The following is a 25,916-nucleotide window of genomic DNA, read 5'->3' on the forward strand; positions in this document are numbered from 1 at the left end:
AGAATATCGTTTTCACAAAAATTCAGTATGAAGGTGGCAAGCCAGATTTTTCTTGGCTTGACAGCCTCTAGCGTTGCTGATCTGGAGGAGTTTTGCGCTCCGATTCGAAGACTTGAAGGGGGAACTCCGGCCCGAGATCCTCCTGTTTTTAATCCCATCAGTGCACCTTACCAGGATCCGACTCAGCCCACCTGGTTTCGCGTTGAAGATCTGCTTTCTCGGATGCCACTGCGGGAGAAGCAAGCTCAACTGATGCAGGGTGAGCTGGAAAGATGGGTCAATTTTGAGACTGGAGAATTCAATGTGACTGGCATGAAAGATCACATGTTCTATCATTCCAGCATGCTGAGAGGTAAGTCGGCGCGCATTGCCAACAAACGCTCTCATCCGGGGATTGTTATGTTGATCAGCACCTCTACGGCATAGTGAGTCACCCGTTGACTACAGCCGAAATTGCTTTCAAGGGAGGGAAGCTTCTGCAGGATTGGATCATGAATGACACCAGCCTTTCACTTCCTGCAATCATTCAATGTGAAGGTAATATGAGCTCTTTTCCTACAGCAATAGAGTCAAGACTCATCTTTATGCTCACAAAACTTGACGAGATATTAGGTATTCACGGTCTCGGCGTTCCGGGTGCGACTATATTCACATCACCAATTGGACTGGGTGCGTCGTGGAACCCAGAGGTAAGTGCCCGAGACAACGTTGTCGTGGATTATTAAGGTTTTTCTAACAGCATCAAGCTCGTTGGAAAAGCGGCTGAGTATATTGGTAAAGAAGCAAGGGCGCTAGGAATTACTCAGATTTACGGTCCTTCTGCAGATCTTGCTCGAGATCCAAGACACGGCAGGGTAGGCCAGATCTTTGGAACCAGACCTCAAGGATGAGAAGGGGCTAATCAGATGTCACGCAGGTGGAGGAATCCATGTCTGAAGATCCCTACCTTGCGGGTGAGATGGTGGCAAGCTTCATACAAGGTTTGAAGCGATCCAAGGTTGCGTCTATCGTCAAGCACCTCGTGGCGTTTGGCAACTCCGATCAAGGTCTCGATATGGGTCCCGTCCGGGGAGGCGAACGTGAGCTGCGTACCACCTACCTTCCTCCTTTCAAGCGTGGTGTTGACGCTGGTGCATACACTGTCATGAGCTCTTACAATGCGTATGTTCAGGGTTTCCTGTATGTCCATCTCGAGGTGAAGGAGGCGCTGACTTTGCTGCTTAGATATGACGGGGTTCCTTCGCTGATTAACAAGCATCTTCTGACGGACATTCTTCGTGGAGAGTGGGATTTCGAATATTGGACCACCACGGACTACGGTGCACCTGATCGCCTGTGTTCAGTATTCAAAATGTGCCACAGCGATCCCATCGATGCAGCTGACGTGACCATGAAGATGCTGCCGGCTGGAGGAGACACAGAAGGTGGTGGATCATTGTATGTGAGGCTGGGACAAACCACACAGTTGACAAAAGACTAATGGCATGGAATTTGCAGCAACTATGACGCCATTCCCGATCTAGTACAGGACGGCACACTGGATATTTCGATCGTTGATGAGGCAGTGAGACGTGTCTTGCGAGCAAAATTCGATATGGGTCTTTTCGAAGATCCTTTCCCAGCAGCTGCGCCAGAGGACTGGCCAAACTTGATTCATACGGACGAAGCATTGCAAATTGCAACTCAATTGGATCGAGAGTCGATTGTTCTCCTTGAAAATCCTGAGCAAATATTACCCCTCGGAGAAAATGTCCAGCGAATCGCGGTCATTGGACCCTTTGCTGACACCGTTAATGTGAGTTCTTAGGCATATTCAAGCCACTTTGATCCAAACTTTTACTAACCAATTGTTCTCCAAGTACGGTGATTACACGGTTTCCCCACCTCCCGGGGTCAGTCCTCTGGAAGGTATTCGAAGAACTGCCCCCGTCGGAGTCCAGGTCTACCACGCAAAAGGTTGTGACGAATGGAGTAACGATGAGTCTCAGATACCCGAAGCTTTGCATCTCGCCAAATCGTCCGATGTTGCAGTTGTGGTTGTCGGCACCTGGGCTAGATCTCTCTTGGGCCAACAAAAGGGTCTCAACGCCACGTGAGTCACAAAAAACTCTTTCTCTCTGAGAATATAACAATAACATGGTCAATTAGGAGCGGCGAGGCGTACGATACCAATGATCTTAGGCTGGTGGGGGCGCAATCAAGCCTTTTACGACAGGTCATAGAAACCGGCGTAAAAACAGTTGTCGTCTTCTCCTCTGGCAAGCCAGTCACAGAGCCGTGGATCTCTGAGACGAATGCGGCCTTACTTCAGCAATTTTATACCTCCGAGAATGGTGGCCAGGCATTGGCAGAGATTCTCTTTGGTCACTATAACCCGAGCGGACGGCTACCTCTCACTTTCCCACGTGATACCGGGAGTCTTCCTCTCACATATGACTATTTGAAGTCAGGCCGCGATTCCAATAATCCGGGACACATCAATAAGGATGGAATTCATTTCGGACGAAGCTATGTGACTGGAACGCCAACACCCTGGTACGAGTTTGGATATGGCCAGAGCTACTCCGAATTCGAGTATTTCGATGTCAAGGTCGACAAAACACACGTCAAGTCCACCGAGAACGTAAAAGTCACCGTGAAAGTCAAGAATACCAGCTCTCAAGATGGGTGGGAGGTCGTTCAACTTTATATCGTTGATCCTATCAGCTCCGTGGTCATTCCTAATAAGCAGCTGAAGGCATTCAAGAAAGTCCTGGTCAAGTCCGGGGAAACCGTCCAGGTAGAATTTGACGTTGACGTGAAATTGCTGGGTCTTTGGAACACGGAAATGAGATATGTGGTTGAACAGGGAGAGTTCATCGCACATGTGGCGCGAAACGCAGGAGATTTCCGGGGTAACTCTTCCTTTCTGGTCGTTTGAAGGGGTTTCACGTGGATGATTTCTGAGTCACCTTCAACATGATGTCGATCTGAGAGAGAATTCGGGTCCTGGACCTGCGGTGTTTGCCTGTCGTTGCTTACTGTTTAATGTTCAATCGTTGTGCGACAAGGCTAAGGGGTTTTTTTCACTCTCATCTTGAGGTTTTTTTCCCTCTCACCTTGGAAATTCGGGTTTTAGCTTCATTTTCACAATCTCGTGCGCTTATTTTATTTGAAATCAATTCAAAATCTTCCGAAACTGAGCCCGAACACACGATCCAATGGTAGAGCAGTATGTGGTGAAGATCTGGCGCTCCACTTGAAAAAAGCACAAGGTCCATCACACTCGAGTTGATGTGAACAGCCCCCCATATTTAGTATTTCTAACCAATGGGCTGGATACCTTCGTCTACAATTGACTTTTGGTATCCCGGAATTCAGTTTCCGCCCTGCGGATACAAAAGTCAACTAACTCCCATCGAACTCACAGTCATGACTCTGTTATTGGTAAAACTCAAATTTTCAGGAACCACGATTTAACCCTCGCACTCTCAAAATTCCTTGAACAAATCCATCAAATGCTTCTTTAAAGCGGCCTCTACTCTTCATCACATATTGGATTTTTATGGTGGATTCTAGATAGAGATTGGTTGCTGTTGGGGCAATAAGGGCCGTGAGAACATGTGGGTTCACTTTGAAAAGCAAACGGCTGCTTTATCATCATCAGGATATATCTCACCCTCTATACAAGAGGGGCCTTAAGCCTACAGACCAAAAGCTTGAAAATGGATATAAGGCATTGAAATACCTTGTCCTCATTGCTGCATCCCAATCTAAGAAGAGCGGGAAAGAACAGAACCGTGAATAGACCGGGTTATATCAAGTTCAATCGCGTCGTCAAAATGGTGTGAAGTAAGCCCCTGTAAGCTCGCTTGGAAAGGCCTGTGAAGCGTTGGTTTGTGATATTATATAAAAAGCATCTTTGTATCTAGAATTGCTCGGAATGATTTGATTTGAATCCTTTAAAGGCGTTTGGAACATATTGATAAAACTATTAGCGGCCTGTCCGGCAATTGGCAAGTAGGAACCCGAATGAATAGTTAGTCTTTGGAGTCATGATATGCAATTTTTCATGTTCAGGCACTAGGTCCATCGGGCTGCGGATAGGCTCCAGGTGGCTCTTGTTAAGATAGAGAACAGTGAGAAAGCCTTCTGATGGATGTAAAAGGCTACCCCCGCCATATTGCGTTCTTGGCGGCCAGAAAGCCCGCAACGTACTTGATTATGGTGTAGGAAAGCGCTATATAGTGTTACTTTTCAGAGACTTGTCATATGGAATGGTTAGCAAGCTCGAGAGCCAGTAAATCATCTTTGTTCAATGTTATTGCAAGCGGCGTCGCTACTTGAGTATGTGCATATGGGTAGGTGTGGGTGCTACTAGGTCTACTTGTTACACACCTACCTACTAATACTTCTGGTCCTCGGGCAATTAAAAGTCCGTATCAATGTAGATGCTGTGCTCAATTACCGTAAGTGGGACACACTCGACCTTTGCTCGGGTTTTAAAAAAATATCAATAAATTAAGGAAAATCATGCGTAATTACCACGGAGCAGTCAACAAAGATGGATGCACACTATGGGAATTGATGCCCATTTGACACCGAATTTCTAAGCTCTAGCGCAATGGCTACAACGGATGAGTAGCCAATTAGGTTGAAGTATCTGCCCGGAATTCCTTGTTTATCTAAGTGACAACAGAGGATCGGTTTGTGGATTTATAACGCCAAAAATCGTTAGGCATTTATCGAAAGTTGACTGGATAGTGTAGTTGGTTATCATGTATCGTTAACACCGATAAAGTCCTGGGATCCAGCCCCAGTCTGGTCATTATTTTTGTTCCTCATTCCTCTTTGCTTCTTGTGGTAGTTCATCTCATAAGTAATGATAGCGACCTACTGCACCATTACAAAGTCGCTTGAAAGGCTCATCTCTTACTTTAGTCAGCAGGCGGTTTTGCCTCCTAATTTGATAAATGAGCCCAATCTCCCCCCCCCCCTCCACCCCAGTACAGACCTGGTATATTAGGTTTTACATCCGTTCATTTCCAACTTATACACCCCCTCAACCACTGATTACATATTTGAGATAGGCCTTTTATCTAGCAATGTAATTGTCTAAATCTTTTCAACTACCCTTATTCCCATCAGATTCTAATCACAAAGCATATATGTCGATTATATCCCCCAATATACGCCCCTCGTATGGCAGTATCGCAGAGGTCATACACAGTGATATGTGATAACGAGACTAGTGGCCATCCTTCCCATTATTCTTTCAATGTGATAGATGGTGATAGATCACTCCAGTCCTCCCAGTTCCGGTCTAAGACGTGCCCGGGGCCTCATCCTCTTTGCTGTGATTTCCGCTTCTACATCGAGATTAAAAGAAATTGTGGTGCCGTGCCCTTCAGAGACAGCAGTACGCCGTGTCATTATTTTCAAGGCCTCTCCGACAAAGGCCAGAAAGCCTGTTGTCTATCAGTCCCCTCCTCACATATTTCCCGTGTTGAGCTTTGACAGCGTCTTCAATGCGAATCCTTCTGCCAGCGCTTCTTGCTCTCACATTTTGGAAGATCCAGAATCTCTTTCCAGGTTCTGCAGGCTACGGCTACCGCATCAGGTAGACAGCAGTAGCTTTAGTTGACTTTATTATGAATTGAGGCTAACGTTAACTCAGTCTAATGATAGCCACTCGGCCCGTAGACAAGTTCTAATCAAGGATAACCCTGCGTCTAAGGTAACGGTGGATTACTGGATTCGTTAGGTACCGGGCCCTTGCAGGTACCTACTTGGAAGTGTACTGACCGGTTCGGCTGACGAATCCTGTGCAGGCGGGGATAGGTACATACCACGTAGTCTTGTTTTGACGAACGAACTCTCTTGTCTGGTTCTCGATGTTTTTGATACGGTCTGCCACGAGGCGCTAGTCCTTCTATTGTGCAGAGTGCAGGTAGCTGCAGAATATTGCTGATTAGGTCAAAAATGCGTTATATGGAAGGTTAGGGTTAGTAGTCGCCACCACCACGCTAACTTGATTCGTTAAAAGCAATATCCATCCGTCCCATTGGTATTCTCTTATTAAGGTCTTAGTATTGACTTATTGGTATTGACTGTTTACAGTGTAGATTCTGCAGTGCCATGAGACACGGTGATATTCACTTGTTGGTTTTTACTTCCCTGTTCACTTTCTAGGACCTACCACTCGCGGGCTTGGAGGTCGGAACTTGTCCGAAGAAAACTACAGTACATCATCCCGATAAAAGTTAATTCGCCCCGATTTATTCAACATGGGCCACGTTATGACACATTTTCCTCCAGACATGTACAGGCCTAGCAAACCCTTCCTCGTCTCTTTCAACTTTTAGTATCCTCTCAAATCCCTGCGCTTTTAACTCATCATCAAACGGTGGTTGAATCTGGATAGTCTTATACGTCTCCCTCAAGTCTTTATTTTTCTTGGAGGCTCTCGCATAATTGCTCATAGGCTGCGGCTCAACAACGAGATAACCGCCTTCATTCAGTATGCTTCGTATATGCGCAAATAGCGTCAATATCCCGGCATCTCCATTGTTCAGATGAATCCACTTGGTCACAGAGAGCAAGAGGACAACGTCAAATTTGCCCAGCGCGGTACCCTTGTAGGCAGACGCATCCACGAAGTCAAAGTTCTCGAATGTACACGGCCCGTCTGGATACGCCGCCTTCGCCTGCTCGACCAGCCATGGGTCGATATCGACACCGACTGCGGCGGCCGCACCGCAGTGCGCTATGGTCTCATGGGTCAGTTTGCCCGCGTTGCAGCCGAGGTCTATGACTCGTGCATTACGGAGGATCTCTGATGGAAGAATGGAAAGGCGATCGTCTGGGACAGTGGGCGCGCGGAACTTGGCGTAATATTGGTGGTAGTTGCCATGGCGCGCGGCGAGGTGCGTGGCTTTGAAGCGCTCTGCTCTGGAGAGTTCTGTGGCAGGGGATCGGTCATGCCATTGTTCTGCCATATTTGGGACTCAACGCGGGCAGAGAGGCGTGAATTTTTGATTGTATTGATTATGCCTGGGTCTTTCAAAATGATCTGGCGCTGGGTTCAAGCACATTAGACTGGCCATATTTGAGCCATCAAAGGTTCTACATATTGTGATGCCAAAGTTCCCCAAAGTGGTTTGTAGGGTTTGCATATCGTGAGTGCCTGAGGCATCAGTCACTGCCCCGCCGAGGAATGTGGCGGGCAGCCTCTAGATCATCATCACTTTTATTTCATATTGCTGATATTTCTGGTGAGGCAAGGAAGAGAGTGGAGACAGCTCAGAGGTAATTTGCGGAGTAAATATGCACAGGATGTAGCCTGATCCATAGGTTGCAGTGCCTCCATTGGCACCCCCTGGGTTTTGGGGCGGCATCCTTCAGGGCCTTAGAATTGAACGATCTAGGTAGCAGCCTTAATCCTTGCTAATGTTGACGGGTGAGTTAGTATGATGATCTTCTACATCACTACTATTGAAGCTGCCCAAAAGGCTCATCTCTGACTATAGTCGGTAGACGGTTTGGCTGTCACGAGGAGCGTTCTGGGCGGACACTGGCCAACAAGACCATAAAAGATCACTAATATCCGCAGTTGAGGATATTGCCCAAAGTCCAGTGTATATACTTCGTGTGGTACGCATCCGGCCGCATCTCGCGCCTGTGACATTTGGCCTCCCAATTGGATAAGGGAGCCTCATCTTCCTACTGTAGTGGAAGCCTGTATTATATTTTGTGTTCATTCATTCCCAACTTATGCACACCCTTAATTTCATGTCCCTCAACCTCTTCGACCATCTAATGTCCTACCAGCTTTTTACCATGAAGCATACACTGTTGCGGCACCGCGGGTTTGGCGGCCGTAGCTAGCAGCAGTGGTAAAGTTGCGCGATACTTGTGCATACCGTTCTCGGGTAAACTAGAACAGGTGTTCTGGTTTATTCAGTCTCTTGGCTGAGTAGGCTAGCGCAGCCCGAAGCGCTGGCATGACATACATATCAAATCAATTATATCCTCCTATATGCGCCCTTTTTAGCCCCTTGTATAGCAGTGTCGCAGAGGTCTTATACAATGATGTACATAGTGTACTTGATAATACCCTTCGCACAACTTTGATACCTGGCGCTCTAATTGCGGGAAAGGAAATTACTACTATTAGTGGCCTACGTAGGCTACTGATACAAAGGGTTGAGTCGGTTTTTTTGCCGGCCCTTCAATTTTCGACCTGATAGCAGTACCAAGAAGAAATTCTTATATATCGTCAAATTCTAACAAGCTCAACAAGAAGTTGGCCGGATGGTGTAGTTGGTTATCACGTATCGTTAACACCGATAAGGTCCTGGGATCGAGCCCCAGTCTGGTCATTGTTTTTGTTTTTGTCTACTTTCCGCGGTCATCTGTCACGCTCAGAACATGGTATCAAAATCCTGGTGGAAAGCATCAAAAGGAGTCAGCAGGATGGTATGAGTGGTTTGTAGTATACCTGCGTCGGCCACTGATATAGTTATCATGTATCATTCTTTGCCTACGCTGGACCTTGCAATATTAGTATGTTATAGCGCATCTAATCATAGCCTTTTATCATTATGACCTACGGGCCTAGTGAAATCCACCTTGTCATTGCTCACTGCTTTACACATTAGGCCAAAAGGTCTAAGCCAAACCATCTGTTAGGATGGTTTGTCCTGCAACGGTATTTATAGACGGTTGGCCCCGCATGTCTCCGCATGCGCCCTTTGGGACCACACTATCGAGTTCAAATATATACTCATTAAATATATCCGTAATCTACGTTTAACTTCATCACGTAGCTATTAATCCCTACGAATTACCTTGGCGGTAATACTTACTAATAGCAGAATACTTGGTATAGAGTAGAATAATAAAGAGTTTAAATTAGAATCTCATACTCAATGAATATTGAATTTGAATTAAAATTTAATACTCGATTATATTTTGAAATAATATATGTTTAATACTTAATTTAGTACTTAATCAAATATTAGATCAAATATTAAATCAAATATTAAATCAAATATTAAATCAAATATTAAATCAAATATTAAATCAAATATTAAATCAAATATTAAATCAAATATTAAATCAAATATTAAATCAAAAAATAGATCTAATACTAAAGTGATACTAAAGTGATACTAAAGTGATACTAAAGTGATACTAAAGTGATACTAAAGTGATACTAAAGTGATACTAAAGTGATACTAAGCCAAGTCCCTGTCCTGCATGGACCGAAGGACCGCTCGTCGTGCTAGACCTCTCGGTGGGAGCCTGGTCTCCCGCACAAATGTCGAGATGATCCATTGTTGAGCATTGTGCTGCCGTCTCTCCAGCTCGCCGATGTTGTCCCGCAGCCCCTTGTGGATTTCGCGGATTTCATCAAGCTCTGCCCGGATCTTCTTGTGGCTTACTTCGAGGGCTTCCTGCCGCTCTCGAAGCTCGCGCAATGACTGCAGGAGCTCAAACCCGGAAGAGTTCGCCACAGCATTTTCAGGCGAATAGTGGCGAAGCGTCCTGGCTTCGTCAGCCATTTTGTCCTGGGCCGCCTTGACAAAGTCGCTCTCGTGCTTGGTCTTGCTGGCGTAGAGAATGGTCTTCTGGGGCGGCGAGGGAGACTTTCCCATGAATTATTTGTCAGTAAGATGAGAAATATGGAGATTACCAGGAGAGACGAAGTAAGGAAGGGTGAAGCCAAAACGCGTGAAACCCAGAAATGTTAGTACGTCGTCGTGACTCACAGTTTTGGCCGAGGGCATCCAGAAAGTTACTCTTTCGAGCGTCGGTCTCTTGGCCAAGCGCTCTGGACTATCCCATTGGGCCCCTCTTTTTACGGAACAGATTGGAGATGAAGACATTGTGAAAGTGATGAGCTTTACGAGTGTGTATGGATGGATGAAAGAACCGACTACCTACCAGAAGGGATATTTTGTCGTTTCTCTGCTCTGCGCGCTAGTCTGGGAAGGAGGCCACCCTGACTGACCGTCGAAAGGGCAACCACTCGGTTTGTTCCAGGCCGAGTGAAAGTTTTGAGTTATATTCGAGTCAACTAAACACCCACGTCAAGGCTTTGCTCGTCGAAATGCGGAATCGAGGTCGATTGCTTGCAGCAACTATAGATGTACAAGATTGGGCAGGTAAAAGCTCGGCCAGGGAGTGCACAAAGACCCTTATTCAGACTTGACGGCCACAGGAACAGAGTCACAGAGATCGCCCGGACTGCCCTGGGCCAGAAACTTGTGCATATGTTGATCCTCGACCGGCTTCGGTCTATCCCGTGGCTGCGAGCCCTGCAGGCGGTTGCAAGGGTTCAAAGTGCTCCGGTACAAATGTCTACCATGCACGATTTGATACTATGAAGTCCGGCGATCAGCACAGATACATGTATCCATGTGCAATAAGGTGAGCGAACAATTTCGATGAAGAGTTCCCTCTTTCTCATCTCAAGCTCCGTTCATATCCTCGTAGGGTACTATAGGCATAACTACTGCCTCGATTACGACATCGTCACCTGCTTCAGTCGCGTCCAAGTGCCAGATTCATATCCCCAGCCAAGCGACGCCGCTCACTGAACAAAGCAACCGAAACTGGACCGGGCCCGCAAGCGCTATTTTGTACCATCCATACCACCGAAAAATGTAAGAAATTGCTGCAAAGCTCTTCAGAGAGAGAGAGAAATTTCAGAGTCAATTCTCCCAGAACAGGTCTCGATTATTTCTTGACAACATTTCCACCTTTGATCAAGTAGAAAACTAAAATCTGCCGATCGCGTTCGACTCAAACGGCCGCGTTGCCGCGGAGAGCCCCAATCAGACAAGATTTCCCCCCTCTCATTTCTCATCGGCCACCCCTCCCCTCCTCACTTTCAGTTCTTCGGCCTCCTCCACCCACCACCTGCTCTCGACGCCGGTTCTTCTATCAATTTTGAGAATATCAAGTGCGAATCGTCTTTTATCTATCATCCACCCATCACAAGCAGACGCGTCTGCTTCCGAACCTCGACCGTGGGGTCCTCATCCGCCCTTTCGAGACTTCTGCAAGTCACTCCGCACCCAGGGAGAATTCGCTCACCCAGATTCTCACTTCCCAATCGCACCTCGACGGTGCTTCGTGGGAGATCTTCCATTGCTGAGCCTCCCACCCGTTTCTCACCGTGCTTGGCTACCTCGTTCACTGCCTGGACTCCCTCCGCCCTTTTCTCGACCCAGGACCAGCTTGCCACGATGAGCGGCACCACGCCCTCATCAAGCCCCGGGTCCGGCATGCAAGCGTCGTCGCGCGTCAAGTCCTCCCCTTCCCCTACGACAGGAACCAAGCGCAAACGCACGACGGGCAATAAGTTGTATGCGGTGAAGAAAGGAAACAAGCCGGGCATCTACTACAGCTGGCCTGACTGCCTGGCGCAAATCACTGGCTTCAAGGGCGCTATATGTACGTTGAGCGGGTCCGCCTAGCACATCTCCTGCACACAGATCTCTCCGTCATGACTCTTTCCACGTGGAATATCTTGTCGCTTGGGCACTAATCTGGGCGCGCGTCTTTATTTTCTCTTTCTTCCAGTTCAATCCTTTCTCACTTTCGAAGATGCCAACGCATTCCTCCTCGGCGCCAAAATCCCCTCTGCCAATGCCTCTGCCAATGGGGCCGACAACCCCCGGTTCTACGGAGTCCAACGCGGGCGAGTGCCCGGCGTGTATACGGACTGGACGGTAGCGCAGGAGCAGATCCGCGGGTTTTCGCGGCCGCGATATCGCAAATTTTCCACACGAGAAGAGGCGGAAGAATTCGTCAATGCTGGGAATGAGGGAGCGTCGGCGTCACTTGACTTTGGGGTTCCCGGCTTGACGGACGAGACTCCCAAGGATGCGGCGGGGGTGGAGTATGCGCCGGGCGAGGGACCTCTACCCACAGGCGCGGAGGACGGGTTTGACCCTAACGTCCTGCTCGATCCCACCACGGGCAAGATGGTGTACAAACCCGTGGCGAAAAAGACTGCAACCAAAACGCGGGCGGCGGGGATTCCGGGCATGTTACGGATTTACACGGATGGGAGTTCGCTGCGAAATGGCACGAAGCTCGCCTCTGCCGGGGTGGGTGTGTACTTTGGACCGGGAGATTCAAGGTTCGTAGGCTCCTCTTTGGTTTTCCTTCTCCGCGCACACGCACCAATCCGCTAGAGGAGAGAAGCAAAGAAAGACGGACGAGGAGGAGGGGGAGGTACAGACGAGAGACGTTCCCGATGGAATCGAGATTTCGTGGACTGACCCTTTTATCTACCAGCAGAAATGTCTCCGAGCCCCTCAAGGGCAGCCGACAGACCAACCAGCGGGCCGAACTGACGGCGATCCTCCGCGCCATCGATATTGCCCCTCGCCATCGGGATGTGACCATTTACACGGACAGTCGATATGCGATTGACTGCGTGACGGTGTGGTTTGTGAACTGGCGGCGGAACAACTGGATGACCAAGGACAACAAGCCGGTGGAGAATCGCGACCTGGTCGAGGCCATCCTGGTGAAGATCGAGGAGCGGAATGAACTGAAGGTCAAGACCCTGTTTCAATGGATCAAAGGCCACAATCGCGACCCCGGGAACGAGGCGGCGGACCAACTAGCGGTGAATGGTGCCCACGAGGGCGTCCGGCAAAAGGCCGAGGCGCTCGAAGTGAGTCGTCGAGCGCCCGCCGCCGCACTGGGGGAGGATTTCTTTTGACCACGCTCGGGCGGGCTTGGCGCTTTCCCATTGAAAACCAATGAAAATCCTGGATCAGATTGTTCGTCCAATAACCGGTAGAGGCTGCAGTGCAAGGTGTAGAGAGAGAGAGCCCCGCGTGTAGAAATGTGCGTCTGTGAGTCTGCTGTGTCCCGATTGCAGGGGCTCAAGGCCCAGGGATCAGATCATGCGACCGTACTGCAGTGTGGTGGTGTCATGGTTGATCTCGGTGTGGCTGCGATCCCGATTCCACCTTTTTTATGTGTTTTATTTTATCAGAGCGCACGCCCATCGACTCGAGATCACGATCGTATCCGAAGAGACGGACGGGCCGACGGAAACAGGCCGCCCGACGTCAGTCGGCATGTCGGAGTGAGGAGGAGTGACGGTAAGGGGGGGGGGGGGCCCGTGGAAATGCCAGGAACCATCTTGCACCACGTGCGGCGACCCGTCGTTTTGAAATGAATTGCGATTCCAACCGAGCAAATCACGATCAGAGGAAAGTGTACGGTAATACGGAAGGCGAGACGAGGGCCAGCCTCCGAGGAACCAGATTGTCGAGAAAAACCACTGGCGCACTCAACCAGCATTTACAAGCTGGCACACGTTCCATCCTGCCATCCTGGCTAGTTCATACATAGCACAATGCGTATCAGCGTATCGACGAGATCCTGCCCTTTGGCAGCGCCACCGTGCATCTCCAGACCCCCCCCCCCCCCCCGGACATGACCGAATGCGGAGAATGGACGAGAGAGCGGATCGGGAACTGACTCGTAGTGAGAGCAGCCTCCTTGGGGTCTCTCTCTCTTTTCAGCCTGGCGTGTTCCACGAGTCGATTCTGTAAAGTATTTGGGTATTTTGAGATTCGTGTGTCGTCGTACACTGCTAAAAGAGTCCGTGGAAATACTGTTGGTTGGCTCGTTGCAGCCGTCGTTCTGTCTGGTCATCCACTCATCGCCCGTTCCCTCCGGTACCTCCCCCGCCAAGAACCACCACGACCCGTTCCTCGTGCCTCTGCCAAGTCAAAACCGAAAACCTTCCGCTTCGATCTCTTGGTGTTTTCTTGTCCTTCACTATTCCCTCCTCAACTCTCCCCCACAACGCTGCCCAACCCACACCTCCTCAAGTGTGTGCTTGGAACGTCCTGCGAAGCTCACCCAAGCTTTTGGCCTCCACCGTTGTTGCCATCTCGGAGCATCTTGCCATATGGTCGTCTTGCGTCACTGCCCGAAACAACCAACAATTACTATGATTGCCTAACATTTGCTGAAATCCCCCTGCTTTTCTCCACCGTTTCTGTCCGTTTGAGGCAGCTCGAAGCAGGTCCCTGATCCACCTCAACACGAGTTGATTGTCTGTGTGGTGATCCCAATCTCCAAAGCCCAGCGACATCCATTTGCCGCAAAAACCCCTCCACCCCGCCACTCGACTGGCGTCAAATTCTCTGGAGAACGACCAAGTGGGTGATCCATCACACAGCTCTTCCGAATCATCCACCTCTTGCCCGTGGTCATCGTCTGCGTCGGGAAGTTCAGAACCCCCTTCCAGTCGCCAAGACAAAGAAACAGCCCCGCAAGCAAAAGGCCCCTCCAAGCCCCAGAGCGAGAGCGAGATGCCCACTCTCGCCCTTATCAACTTCAATATCGTCTGTGCGACGTTGGGAGGTTTTATCTCCCTCTTTGGCCTGGTTTCATACCTGTGTAAGGAGCGATTCTACCTCTCCGAAGCCTGTAAGTCAACTATCTGTAAATGTCGACAACCTCCAGTAGGAGTTTTTTTGGTTTTTTTTTGGTTCCCCCCCCTCAAATGCTGAAAAAGCCTGTCTTTTGATGAATATTCTATTCCCTGGCCTTTTTTCCCCTTCTCATTTCTCGACCCGTCAATGAAGAAAATGGCCGACTGACGGTTTGATCTAGTGATTTCGCTTCTTGCCGGTATTGCATTCTCTCCTCATGCGGCAAATTTTATCCGTCCAGAAGAGTATGCCTTGCATAATGATCTTAATCTAGAGGAGATTACCCTGCACTTCACGCGACTCGTTCTCGGCGTGCAGCTGGTCTTGGCGGGCGTCCAGCTCCCCAAGCGGTATTTGCAGGTGGAATGGCGGAGCTTGGCGCTGCTGCTGGGCCCCGGAATGGGTGCCATGTGGATTTGCAGTAGCCTGGTGGTCTGGGCCATGGTGCCTGAGATCAAGTTTCTCCACGCCCTGGTCGTCGCGTCCTGTGTCACCCCCACCGACCCAGTCTTGTCCAACTCGATCGTGAAGGGCAAGTTCGCCGACAAGAATGTGCCGCGCCCACTGCAGCGAATCATCATTGCTGAGTCTGGTGCAAACGACGGGCTCGGTTATCCCTTCCTCTTCTTTGCCATCTATTTGCTCAAGTATACCGGCATGGGGGGCGAGGGCTACCCCGGTGGTGCGGGCAAGGCCATGGGGGAGTGGTTTCTCGAGACCTGGCTATATGTCATTATCTTGAGCGTCGTTTACGGGATTGTCGTGGGCTGGGTGTCTCGAAAGCTCCTCCACTGGGCAGAGGAGAAGCGGTATGTGGACCGGGAGAGTTTCCTGGTCTTTGCCATTGCACTCGCCGTAAGTTCTGTGGCCTGCTCTTGATGAGGGAGTCAATGGAGAAGTTTCCCGAATGTGGCTCGCTAATCCTCGGTTGCAGCTCTTCATTGTGGGCACCTGTGGCCTCATTGGTACCGACGATCTTCTTGCTTGCTTCATTGCAGGCAATGTCTTTACTCAAGAGTAAGTCACCTCGCGATTGCGATCGCCACGGCGCAGACCAACTCAACTCTGACAAAAACAACAACAGTGATTGGTTTCGCCTTGAGACAATGGATGATTCCCTGCAACCCACTATCGACATGTTGCTCAACCTGTCGGTCTTTATGTGGTTCGGCGCGGTCTGCCCCTGGTCGTCTTTTTTGAACAACGATGTGATCCCCATTTACCGGCTCATTTTCCTGGGGGTGTTGATTCTGCTGGTGCGCCGGCTCCCGATCGTGCTGGCCATGCACAAGTGGATCCATCAAATCGAGCATGTGCGCCACGCGGGATTCGTTGGATTCTTCGGCCCGATCGGCGTTGGCGCGATTTTTTACCTCTCTATTAGCCGTGAATACTTGCGCGAGATTACGGTCGACGGGGAGATGCGAGCCGACGTCCAGAAGGTTTATGACACCATCAATGTCGTGGTGTGGTTCTTGGTCATTTGTAGCATTGTGAGTCCGCCCCTCCCCCCTTCTTCTTGGGGAATCCTCTCAATGAGAGGTCTTTTATTTTCTTTTTCTGACTTTATGCTTTGCAGGTTGTCCATGGCCTCTCCGTGCCCATTGGAAAAGCGGGATATCATCTCCCGCGTACCCTTTCTAGCGCCATCAGTACGAGCACTGTCGATGAGCCCGAGCCGGTGGCCATCAACAACGCCCGCCACACCCACAGCACGGCGATGCCCCAAGGCAAATTCTCCATTTCGCGACACCGCTCCAGCAAGCGTGACAGCCGAGCGGAATCACCCAAGCCCCCTGTGTTACGAATCGGTCGATCGGTCATCCGGCCTCGATCTCCGAGCCAGCAAATCGGCGCGGAGTCTACTGATGAGCCCGCACGTCCGGTGAACTTGGTCCATCAGGAGCCGACAGGCGGTGTGCCCGCGATGGTGTCCGAATCTCCGAGTCCTGTATGATGGGTCTTTTCGTTTGCCCTTTGTTTTTTCCCCCCGCGGGGGCCCATCTTTTCAGCCGAGGTAGAAATACCTCTGAAATTTCGCCTTCCTGGGTACCGGGGCATGTTCATAGTGATGGAGCCCACGCGCAAAAAGTGCATTGATTTGTACATCCCTTGCCACCTCCCACCCATTTCGTCGTGAACAGTGACGAGAAGAAAAATCACCCCCAAGAAATAAATATGCCATATACATTGCTATTCACTTTATGGTCCTCGAGGCGTATTGTGCGTCTGTTGGACTGCGGAAACCGTCTATTCACCCCCGCTTGATTCCATTTACTGCTCTTTGCCTACAAATTGATGATCATGTTTTGCCCTAATTATGCTCTCGTTTTCCTTGCCATGGTGGGAAAGCCTTTTGCATTTTGGTCACGACATGAATGTCTATAGAATTGTGCTCGTCTTTCTCTTCCTTTTTTCCCCTGTTCTTGCTGTTTTTTGTCTTTCTGTGAATACCACATAGGGGTTACAGCCTTTACAATTTGCGATTTGCGATAAACGCGCATCAAATCAATATCTTCAGGCATGGTAGAAATGGCGAATTCAATTGAATCTCTCCTGTTAAGTACAATGAACCCGTCCATCGAGTGGAGACCTCTAGTGTCCAGGTACGTTGGTTCATTACAGGCGAGATAAAATATAATGTACACGCAATGATAGTTTGCCGGTCGACCAGAGCCCAAGGCTAGCTACCAAGTACATAAACCTTAGGGTCAGAATATGAAGACATCATAGTATGTTGTGCCTGTGATCATATAACCTTGAATTCATCAGACGGTCGAAAAATTGCCACCCTTTGAGTCTTGAACCCTGAAAGAAACCAATTTTTGCACGGAATGTCGCAAACGACACACATCAGATAGGTGCAGCCTGCAGAACACAGCCAACAAGGCGTAGTAGAGTCGGAGTCGAGGTCGGAGCCGACACCTTCGAAGAAAGTGATAACATTGAAGGGGATTAGGGCAAATAACCTGGGGGCCGCTGGATTTAATCATATCTATGCTTAAGAAATCCCGTATACTATAAATGGGGAGTAATCTGTACAAGAAACATTATACAAAAAACACAACCTTAAGCCTTCATGTTTGGATGGATCCCCGGCCTCAGCTGCGAAAAAAAAATACAAAAGCTCGTGTGATTGGGAACACACCCAAAATAAGAAAGAAAGTAAAGAAAAGATGAGATGAGAGGAGATAGAGTCCAAGTGTTATACAAAGTTGAATTGGGAGCTAAAATTATGAACTGATACGCGAGCGTGTATCCTCCATATCCTTATACTCGTCTTTCTTCCCCCCCGTGGGCTCTTTGGGTAGAAGAGAATATAGAGAAGTTGAAGCGCAGGGTTCAGTCCAGTCCAGTCCAGATGCTCAGAGTCAATTAGACTGAGAGAGAAGGCGAAAGGGAAAAAAAGGGGATGGATAAAGAGAGAGAGAGAGGGTGACAAAACCGGATTTATTCACACAGATCCGTGGTGTTAATGTCTTGCACTTGTTGTTGAGGGTTGCCATTGCCACTGTGTAAAAATGCGATTGGATGTCGCCCGTTAGCCACAAGTGTCCCGTTCAATTACTATGATTTCGTTCAAGTACGTGTGCGTCTGAGCAAAGTCTTCTCCAGTTTCAATTCGATTCGATTCTCGTTATCTTCTTTCCCCCGTTCCTCCGCGGCCAATCCACTCGAAAAACCAGTTTCAAAAGCGGGGAGGCTTAAAAACAATAGAGGAAAGAAAACAAAAAGAGAAAAGGAAAAAAAGAGATACAGCGAGAGAGAGAGAGAGAGAGAGAGTTCAGAGCGTCGGAGCCAAAAGGAGTCCACTCGATACGTGAGGGAATGGGCGGGTCGGCGGGGCGCTCGGCGCTTTCGCTGGTTCAAACTTACAGAGCGGCAGTGATGGCGTTGTAGGCGGGCTTGACGTTGTAGTTACGGTCGAACAAGCAGGGAGACTTGTCGGAGCGCCACGAGTCCTGCAAAAAAAGAAAAAGTGAAGAGGGTCAGTCGGTGAACGGGTTGGTCAAATGCTGAGAACTGGAGGAGGGGAGGGAAAGGATAATTGTCTTACGTTGTCAGAGACACCCCAGACGGTGATACCAACACACTTGGGCTGGTTCAGGCAAGCCTTGGCGACCTATGAAGAACAATGTCAGCGATCTGGTCTACCGGGTCTTTGCATGAATCGAGACGCGATTTTGATCCACTCACGTTGACGTAGTCGGTGGAGCTGGCACCGGCGATGTCAAGCTCGGTAATGGCAACCTCCTTGGTGCCAGCGGTAGCGAGAGCGTTCAGGGCGGCGGAGACACCGGCACCCATACCGGCCTCCAAGTGGCTCTGGGAACCTGTTGAATGTGTGAGCAAGTGATTCTTCCATGATGATGGAGCTGATCGCTGGGTGCTCTGTAAAAAAAGGGGAATTCTTACCAATACCGTCGATGGGGATACCCTGGGAGATCCACTTCTTGACGTGGCTGATCATGCCCTTGGTCTTGCCGTAGTTGGCGTTGTCAAGGCTAAAAGATTCAAGATCATGAGAACTGGAACTCCAAAAAAGGGGACGATCTGTCATGTGGAACTCACTTGTAGTCGTTGATGTACAACTTGGCGTTGGGGTCGGTGGCACGAGCAGTCTCGAAAGCGATGCGGACAAAGTCCTCACCGAGGACACGGTAGAAGACGCTGTTGCGCAGGGAACCGTCCTCGTTGAAGATCTCGTTGACAACGTCCCAGGCGTAGATCTTGCCCTTGTAGCGGCCCATCACGTTGGTGATGTGGTCCTTGAGAACCTGGGTCAGGGTGTTGCGGTCGTTGATGTTCTGGACCCACTGGGGAAGCTGGGAGTGCCAGACTGGAGAAGAGAGGAAAGAGAACGAGTCAGGGTTCGACCATCTCACTTTGGAAGCCTTGGCTTGATATGATAATCGAAAGAAGGGGAGACATACCGAGAGTGTGACCACGGATCATCTTGTTGTTCTGGGTAGCAAAGTTGACCTAGATGGGACCGTCAGGATATGCTCGGACATGTTCACAGATGGGAAAGCCAAGTGATTGCTTACGAGGTAGTCAGAGCCACCGAAGTTGAACTTGCCGCGGGAAGCTAATATGATGTGTTAGTCGATTGCCCTCTTGTTCCCTCGTGGCTGGTGTTCAAAAAGGGACGATAGGACACTTACGCTCAGTGGCATCCCACTTCATGCTGTTCTCGGGGGTGAGTTGACCAAAGTCGGCCTTGATGATAGCCGCAGGCTTGGGGCTCTTGGTCAAGGTGTACTGGTCGGCGATGTTACCAAAGTACTTCTTGCCGTGGGCCTTGAATTTGGCATCAATGCTGGTGGCAGCCTGGCGAGACTCCAGAGTCTCGGCAGGAGCAGCGATCGCCGAACCAGCGAAGATCAGTGCAATAGCGGCAGCCTTGATTTGAACCATTGTGAATGATGTGGAAGGGATTTGGTGGGGAAGAATAGAAAGAGATGTAAAGAAAAAGAAGGTAGAAGTGAAGACTGTAGGTAAGAGAAAGGAATGAAACGAACTTGGATGAGGAACAGGAAGGAGGTGGACGGGATCGACCTTGTACTTATACTGATGCCAATATGTACCGTCTCTCCAGATCCAACGCCCCCCTCCTCTAGACCCATCATTGAGCCGTCAGGATATTAGATGGATACGGACCATGGTGAAACTGGAGTGGTGCTCACAATCATGGCCGTGCTGAGCTCCCACCTCCAAATGAAAATCCCTCCCGATTGCAGAGCGGACGCCGCACCATCCTGCGCCTCCACGAGACAACTCAACCAGAAACAGCTCCCTTTCCCCAATCCCGACTTCTTTGCTGATCTCAGCCAGTGACTGTCACGGAGCCAGGAGACCAATTGGTCGGCTCCGTCGGGGCGCGTGCATCGCGCTTCTTTTTAGCCGGATCTCCCCCTGGTCCTTCGTAGCCCTACCCTGGACTGTTTGAGGATGAGCTCACGTTTGAGCCCCGGCGGGAGGCCATGCCCAAAAAGGTGTTTGAAAGGACCCGGCAACGAGTCTTGGCTTATCTTCAGGAGAAGACCAGCCTCGGCAAAGTGGAATCCGTCAACGCCTGAACGGTCCCTCGGGGTGGAGACCACACCAGGTCGAAGTGGACATGGATTCGGCATGTCCACCTCGCCAGCCCTGAAGCGTGAGTCCCTGACTTGAGTTTGCTACTCCCTCGAAGAGTCTGGAAGTTTGGGATGTGTGGATCTAGAATCAAGCTAGAGACACGAGAGTCGTTGGTCGCTCGTAGCGTGTAGCTCATGACTCGTCCAGCTCGTCACTGTAGACGGTTGAAAGGTCTTGGTTCGAGTGGTCGGGACTTGTCGAGGCACCAGGTACCGGAAACCCTGACCAACAGGGGTCTCAGGGTCCAAGTTTCTTCAGAATAACCGTTCGGCCCCGCAAGGCTGTTTATTTTTTTTATTCTTATTTATTTTTTGTTTTTCTTTCCCCCGTCTGTTCGGAATGAATGCCATTTGGGACACTGGCAGGGGTGCAGATTCACAGATTGTCTTTGCTCGTCTGTCCAAAGGGGAGTCAGGGTCTCTCTCCACCTGGCCGTTTCAGCCGACTCGTTGCCGACTGGGAACTCCTTTAGTGCGTTTCACGGTAAGACAATCTCCTATCCTGGCAAATCACCTGCGGCACCAGGAACAGTCTCCCATCGGATTGTCTGTTCACTTTATTCCCTCTGCGCAGGACCATCGACTGTCAAGGGTCCAGAATAGATGTTGTCACTTGCCAGAGGGGCAGCAGAGGTGTCAAGAAAAGGGAGATTGGCATCCGTGGGCGATTTACTGATTCTAGGCCCGGGCGGAGACGTTTGTTGGGCAATTGGAGTATGTGAGTTACACGGTGACCGTACGAATGAATAGTGCAATCAGGATTTGAGAACGTGTAAACTACACTTTTTGTTCTCTGTTCTCTGTAATAGACTATGTCAGAATCGAGGATTTTTAGAATGTGTATTCGAGTAGGGGCGATTGAGTTCAAGTGAACCTCCAAGGCAACATTTGTATCCAGCTACACGGAAACAGGACAGTAGCTAATAGCTCGAATGACATGACCTACTCATGGCTACAGTGCAGTGCCACATGGCCTGTCTCATTGACTCGTTCAAAAGAAAACCGAAACGATAGCAACATCCACGACGGACACGATCAACCTCGTGAGCCCCGATTCCGGTAAATCTCCGGGCCTGATACCATCGTGCAATGCAGGGAAAACGTAAAATCTATATTTTTTTTTTTCAAAAGAGAAAAAAAAAACCACAGCGAAAATAAAGAATAATTCATCAAATATGCAAAAAGGCCATTAAACCTCAATCAAGACGGAAAGTACTGTCTCCTCGACTCGGCAACCTGAAGAAATGCACCCAGGGTCCACACGATGCCAACTATCTCCTCGTTCCCCCATCTGGCAGATGGCATATGCACCTTCTCTCCCCCAAAAGTGCGGAGTACCGCAGTAGCTTCATCACAACCCATTTCTTCACCACCTTGTTTCTTTCCCGACCGGGGGCGCGTTGAAAATGGAAAGGATGGACCCTATCCCCGCGCCCTTATGCAGCTCTCGCCACCCTTCTGAGACGATCCTACAACACTACTGTAGTTCGCAAGTGCCAAGACCACAGGACGCACTCGTGCATACAATACCCCGGAAAATTGTCTCCTCGAGCTTGGTCAAGCGTGAGTGCCAAGCGGTGGGAAATTGCCGGAATCTCATCCTAGACCGAAAAGAAAGAGTCCGAGTGGGGAGTGAGTGTGTGTGTAGCCAAGACCAAGGGTCAACAAACAGCCGTGATGCTCTGTCGGCATCTACGCCTTGTCACTTTCTTTCTACTGACTTTGTCCGGCTGGGCGATCGAGCAGCCCTTTCCAGACCGGGTTGACTCGCCGAGTACATGACACGCTGTTTTTTAGCCTATCTTCATGGGATCGCCAATGTGCCGATCCGGATCATTTCACCTCGTCAAAGACCGGATGGATTGCCAAGCCCTTTATGCAGCGATGGTCTCTTGCAAGGGAATCGTCATCCTGGCTGTGGAAGATGATCAAGTCTGCTCGGGATCAGGGCCGGAGAGCCTTGCTAGCTTTGGTCTGGGAGAAAGGCCGACAGGACTGGAGTGACGTGTAGAATGGCATTCTCCCTCCCCCGTCTCTTCCCCCTTTTCTCTCTCTCTCTCTCCCTCCTTTTTATGCGTGTCTCATTTTAGCTTGATTGGATTCGATCGAGACGTTGGGACAGAGACCGAGAAGGCGAGGAATTGTGCTGGAAGTGGTTGGAGGCGCGGTCTAGATCTATCATTTTCTTCACAAGGGAGATCTAGTGCGGCCAAAGGACCCCCTGGATGTGGAGGCTTCTCTTCTTCCCTTCATCTCCACCATGACGGAAATAACCACGGCCTTGATCATCTCCAGGTGGGCACCGATCCTGACCACGATCGGGGAGTCTCTGTCTATTTCCATGGAATTGGGGAACAATGGACCGACCCTCGGTCTCCATAGCATGAAGCTTAGGGGACGGCAATTCTAGTTTACACACTCCCCAGCGTGCGCGAGAATCCAAGTTCAACGCAAAACACCTTGTAATTCACAATCAGATTGAGGAATTGGCTTCTATTCTTCCAAAATTAATGCAGAATTGACATTGATCATGGTCGTGTCCACACCCGAGTTCACCACCCGGTCAACGCTCTCTCTCTCTCTCTCTCTCTCTCTTCCCCCCCTATATCGCCACATTGCTTGTCGGTCGAGGCTGCAGTCCAGCTTTCTCATAAGTCCGATCAATAGTCTCCATCTGCGCCACACTTTCCACCCCATCCACCCACACTCCAGAGCCCTGGCGCCCTTTAATACGGTTGACAAATTCTTCCAGCTGACAGCGATACGTCGTCCACCAGTCTCTGTAGACCGCAGCCCGCGGATCTCCCACGGGCCAGTTATACGCAGTCTTGTACTCGGTCTCGGTCCACGATTGAGTCACACGCTCTCCCTCGCGCAGCGTGTGTTGATCCACAATGTCAATACGATGGTAGAAGGTGGGAATCAACGGATTCCACATGATCAGCGTGCGTTGCACAAAGTGCCCACTCGACGTGGATTGTTCACTGCTCCCCGGAGAAGAAGAAGATACTGCATCCACACGCACTGGCGCCAGCGTGACCGTAGCCTTGGGCCACTGCGGAGAAGGTAGTCGTCGAGACCAGGACGCGGGCAGAATCGAAGACAGTCCCCCCTTGGTCATGAAATCACCACTGATGCGCACGTCAATCGCACCATCAGAGACCCGGTACTGGGCTTCAGTGGCTTCGTCAATCTGCGGCTCGTCGACGATGCCGTCCTTTCTAGGCTGATGGACGCGGTACTTCACCTCCACAGGTTCAAGGAACTTGTCTCGTCCGACGATCTGCCGAACCATTGACAAGGGGTACGTTCCCACGTCCATCATACATCCTCCACCGAGGGAATACTGGAATCGAATATCTCCCGGATTGATAATCCCCGGCGGAACGTGGAACAGCGCATGAACAGCCTGGATAGCGCCGGGTGATGCGCGAATCTCGGAGAGAAACGTCTGCCAGCCGGGATGGAACTGATAATGGAAAGCCTCCAGAAGCACGGGTGCATTCGAGGCGGTCACCAAGGGATGAGTGAACAACTTCTTTGCCTCGATCGCATTGGAGCAAGAGGGCTTTTCGAGAAGAACGTGCTTTCCGGCACGAATCGCTCGTAGAGTCCACTCGTAGTGTAGGCCGTTGGGAAGCGCCACGTAAATGGCGTCAATGGAGGGATCATCCAGCATGGCTGGGGTCATCCATTGAACAGTTAGACATGCACTGATCAAATCACCGTCAAATTCAGTCTGAAAAGAGATCCCGCCTCACCTTGGTAAGAAGAATGCACAATAGGTATGCCATAATCTTGAGCATACTTCTTGGCGCGGTCGAAGTCACGAGCGGCTACCGCAGCCACGATGACATCTGGATGGGACTTTGCGGGATTCACCACCGCGACCGGCCTGGCCAAATACAACAAGTTTAGTTACTGGACATATTGATCTTTCAAGCAGCGAGTGTCTTTGTGTGACGCGAAACTCAACGAGAAAAGAAAAAGAAAAAAAAAACAAAATCCATGACACTCACGCGATCTTGGAAGCCCCCAACAGTCCAATACGAATAGCATCTTCGTTCTTGGACGCAGTCGGAGGAAAAGCAATAGTGTAAAGTCTCTGGACAAGGTCGAAAGGAAACATTTCCGTGCGTGCTCAGATCCAAGGGAAGACACTCAAGACTAGAGATAGACAGTCCAAGATCTTTTTCAAAATGTCTTCTAGACTCCTAGCTGGTAGGATTTCCTAAGAATGAATTATTAGAAAGATACGGACACAGTGCAAAACTGGTGTGACCTGAAGCTTTTCATATTACCAAGTGAAAATTTCCCAAGAGTTGAGAACTTCTGTTGAATCTTCGCTTCGTTTCCCCGCATCCATCGGATGGATGATGACAACGTGCATGGCCATTGATCGATGACATCTTTGACACCCGGGACCATTCCACCGTTGGGCGCATAGACGACTGATGCTTTGAGTCGATGCTCCACGTCTCTCATCTGGAAGTTGAATTCTCAAGCGCATTCCCAACTCGAGAATTTGCCGGGGGGGATTCGATGGATAATGGTGATAGTTTGTATATTGATGAACCTGACAGCACTACTGAAAGACCGAGAATGGCAGACACGAGGCTTCCCGTCACCGTCCCCTCAACCCGGGCTGGGTGCCGTCCGTGCATGAAGAAACATGCTATCACCTCGCTCCTCAAGCAATACTGGACTTATATTTTTTTTTCTGAAGTCGCGAAGCTCGTATTAGGTAGCTGGTCAACCTGTCGTCAACTCAGCTTCAGAAAATCTAGGAGAAACCTCTCAAGTGAGAAAGTGCTTGATATTCAAAGGCCATGATGGACATTGGGGGCAGAGCTCCATTGTAGTACAGCAGGGCATATAGCCGACCAGACTACATCCAGGTATGTCGCGGTGCGGGCTTTTTCTGTCCTCCTTCAAGCTACACAACCGCCATAAGGCAGTTGTTAATGCCAACCTGCCTATGTTACAGCTGTGGAAAGAACTAAGTAGAAGACTTATGCACAGTCCCAAAAAACTGCATGTAAATTCAATGCAATAGAAGAAAAGGAAAGCAATCACCAAAGAAAGAATCAACACCAGCGAAAATGGTCCGAACATGTCAGAATAGGAGGAGAGATTGATGTGCGAAGATCATGAAACCCTTGCCCAAGTCATCCAAAATCTTCAAAGACCACCCCATATTCATGCAACTCGTAAATCCTAGTCAACAAACGAACGAGAAAAGAGAAGAAAAACGCAAGCAAAGAAGGATTCGAGATTATCGAAACTTCGGCGCTCGCTCAAGACATCCCATTACTATGGG

At 49.7% G+C, this 25,916-nt stretch overlaps 8 protein-coding genes and 2 non-coding genes across 10 annotated transcripts; 5 read left to right on the forward strand and 5 right to left on the reverse strand.

The window, feature by feature from the left end:
- Positions 1-27: 27 nt before the first annotated feature.
- Positions 28-2,920, forward strand: POX_e06434 (uncharacterized protein; the record flags this gene model as incomplete). The annotated part of the gene is made up of 8 exons (XM_050115255.1): positions 28-352; positions 427-537; positions 613-689; positions 747-854; positions 917-1,437; positions 1,498-1,795; positions 1,860-2,092; positions 2,149-2,920. The coding sequence occupies 8 exons, from the start codon at positions 28-30 to the stop codon at positions 2,918-2,920; spliced, it is 2,445 nt and encodes an 814-aa protein (XP_049967715.1).
- Positions 2,921-4,733: 1,813 nt separating this feature from the next.
- POX_tR115 lies at positions 4,734-4,807 on the forward strand. Its single transcript has one exon. It is a non-coding gene; the product is annotated as a tRNA-Val (tRNA).
- A 1,450-nt stretch (positions 4,808-6,257) lies between these two features.
- Positions 6,258-6,977, reverse strand: POX_e06435 (uncharacterized protein; the record flags this gene model as incomplete). Its single annotated transcript, XM_050115256.1, has 1 exon — positions 6,258-6,977. The coding sequence occupies one exon, from the start codon at positions 6,975-6,977 to the stop codon at positions 6,258-6,260; it is 720 nt and encodes a 239-aa protein (XP_049967716.1).
- A 515-nt stretch (positions 6,978-7,492) lies between these two features.
- On the reverse strand, positions 7,493-7,666 carry POX_e06436 (uncharacterized protein; the record flags this gene model as incomplete). Its single annotated transcript, XM_050115257.1, has 1 exon — positions 7,493-7,666. The coding sequence occupies one exon, from the start codon at positions 7,664-7,666 to the stop codon at positions 7,493-7,495; it is 174 nt and encodes a 57-aa protein (XP_049967717.1).
- A 620-nt stretch (positions 7,667-8,286) lies between these two features.
- Positions 8,287-8,360, forward strand: POX_tR116. The gene has a single exon. It is a non-coding gene; the product is annotated as a tRNA-Val (tRNA).
- An 858-nt stretch (positions 8,361-9,218) lies between these two features.
- On the reverse strand, positions 9,219-9,638 carry POX_e06437 (uncharacterized protein; the record flags this gene model as incomplete). Its single annotated transcript, XM_050115258.1, has 1 exon — positions 9,219-9,638. One exon carries the CDS (start codon positions 9,636-9,638, stop codon positions 9,219-9,221), a length of 420 nt encoding a protein of 139 aa, XP_049967718.1.
- Positions 9,639-11,234: 1,596 nt separating this feature from the next.
- On the forward strand, positions 11,235-12,724 carry POX_e06438 (uncharacterized protein; the record flags this gene model as incomplete). Its single annotated transcript, XM_050115259.1, has 3 exons — positions 11,235-11,442; positions 11,572-12,133; positions 12,292-12,724. 3 exons carry the CDS (start codon positions 11,235-11,237, stop codon positions 12,722-12,724), a joined length of 1,203 nt encoding a protein of 400 aa, XP_049967719.1.
- A 1,612-nt stretch (positions 12,725-14,336) lies between these two features.
- On the forward strand, positions 14,337-16,416 carry POX_e06439 (uncharacterized protein; the record flags this gene model as incomplete). Its single annotated transcript, XM_050115260.1, has 5 exons — positions 14,337-14,454; positions 14,641-15,314; positions 15,394-15,476; positions 15,544-15,952; positions 16,039-16,416. 5 exons carry the CDS (start codon positions 14,337-14,339, stop codon positions 16,414-16,416), a joined length of 1,662 nt encoding a protein of 553 aa, XP_049967720.1.
- A 1,915-nt stretch (positions 16,417-18,331) lies between these two features.
- Positions 18,332-19,877, reverse strand: POX_e06440 (Endo-1,4-beta-xylanase A; the record flags this gene model as incomplete). Its single annotated transcript, XM_050115261.1, has 8 exons — positions 18,332-18,421; positions 18,517-18,582; positions 18,657-18,793; positions 18,876-18,964; positions 19,032-19,299; positions 19,394-19,442; positions 19,508-19,548; positions 19,625-19,877. 8 exons carry the CDS (start codon positions 19,875-19,877, stop codon positions 18,332-18,334), a joined length of 993 nt encoding a protein of 330 aa, XP_049967721.1.
- A 3,321-nt stretch (positions 19,878-23,198) lies between these two features.
- Positions 23,199-24,725, reverse strand: POX_e06441 (uncharacterized protein; the record flags this gene model as incomplete). The annotated part of the gene is made up of 3 exons (XM_050115262.1): positions 23,199-24,277; positions 24,358-24,491; positions 24,616-24,725. The coding sequence occupies 3 exons, from the start codon at positions 24,723-24,725 to the stop codon at positions 23,199-23,201; spliced, it is 1,323 nt and encodes a 440-aa protein (XP_049967722.1).
- Positions 24,726-25,916: the final 1,191 nt, after the last annotated feature.

Source organism: Penicillium oxalicum, chromosome V (assembly GCF_001723175.1).
Source record: "Penicillium oxalicum strain HP7-1 chromosome V, whole genome shotgun sequence".
Taxonomy (NCBI): domain Eukaryota; kingdom Fungi; phylum Ascomycota; class Eurotiomycetes; order Eurotiales; family Aspergillaceae; genus Penicillium; species Penicillium oxalicum.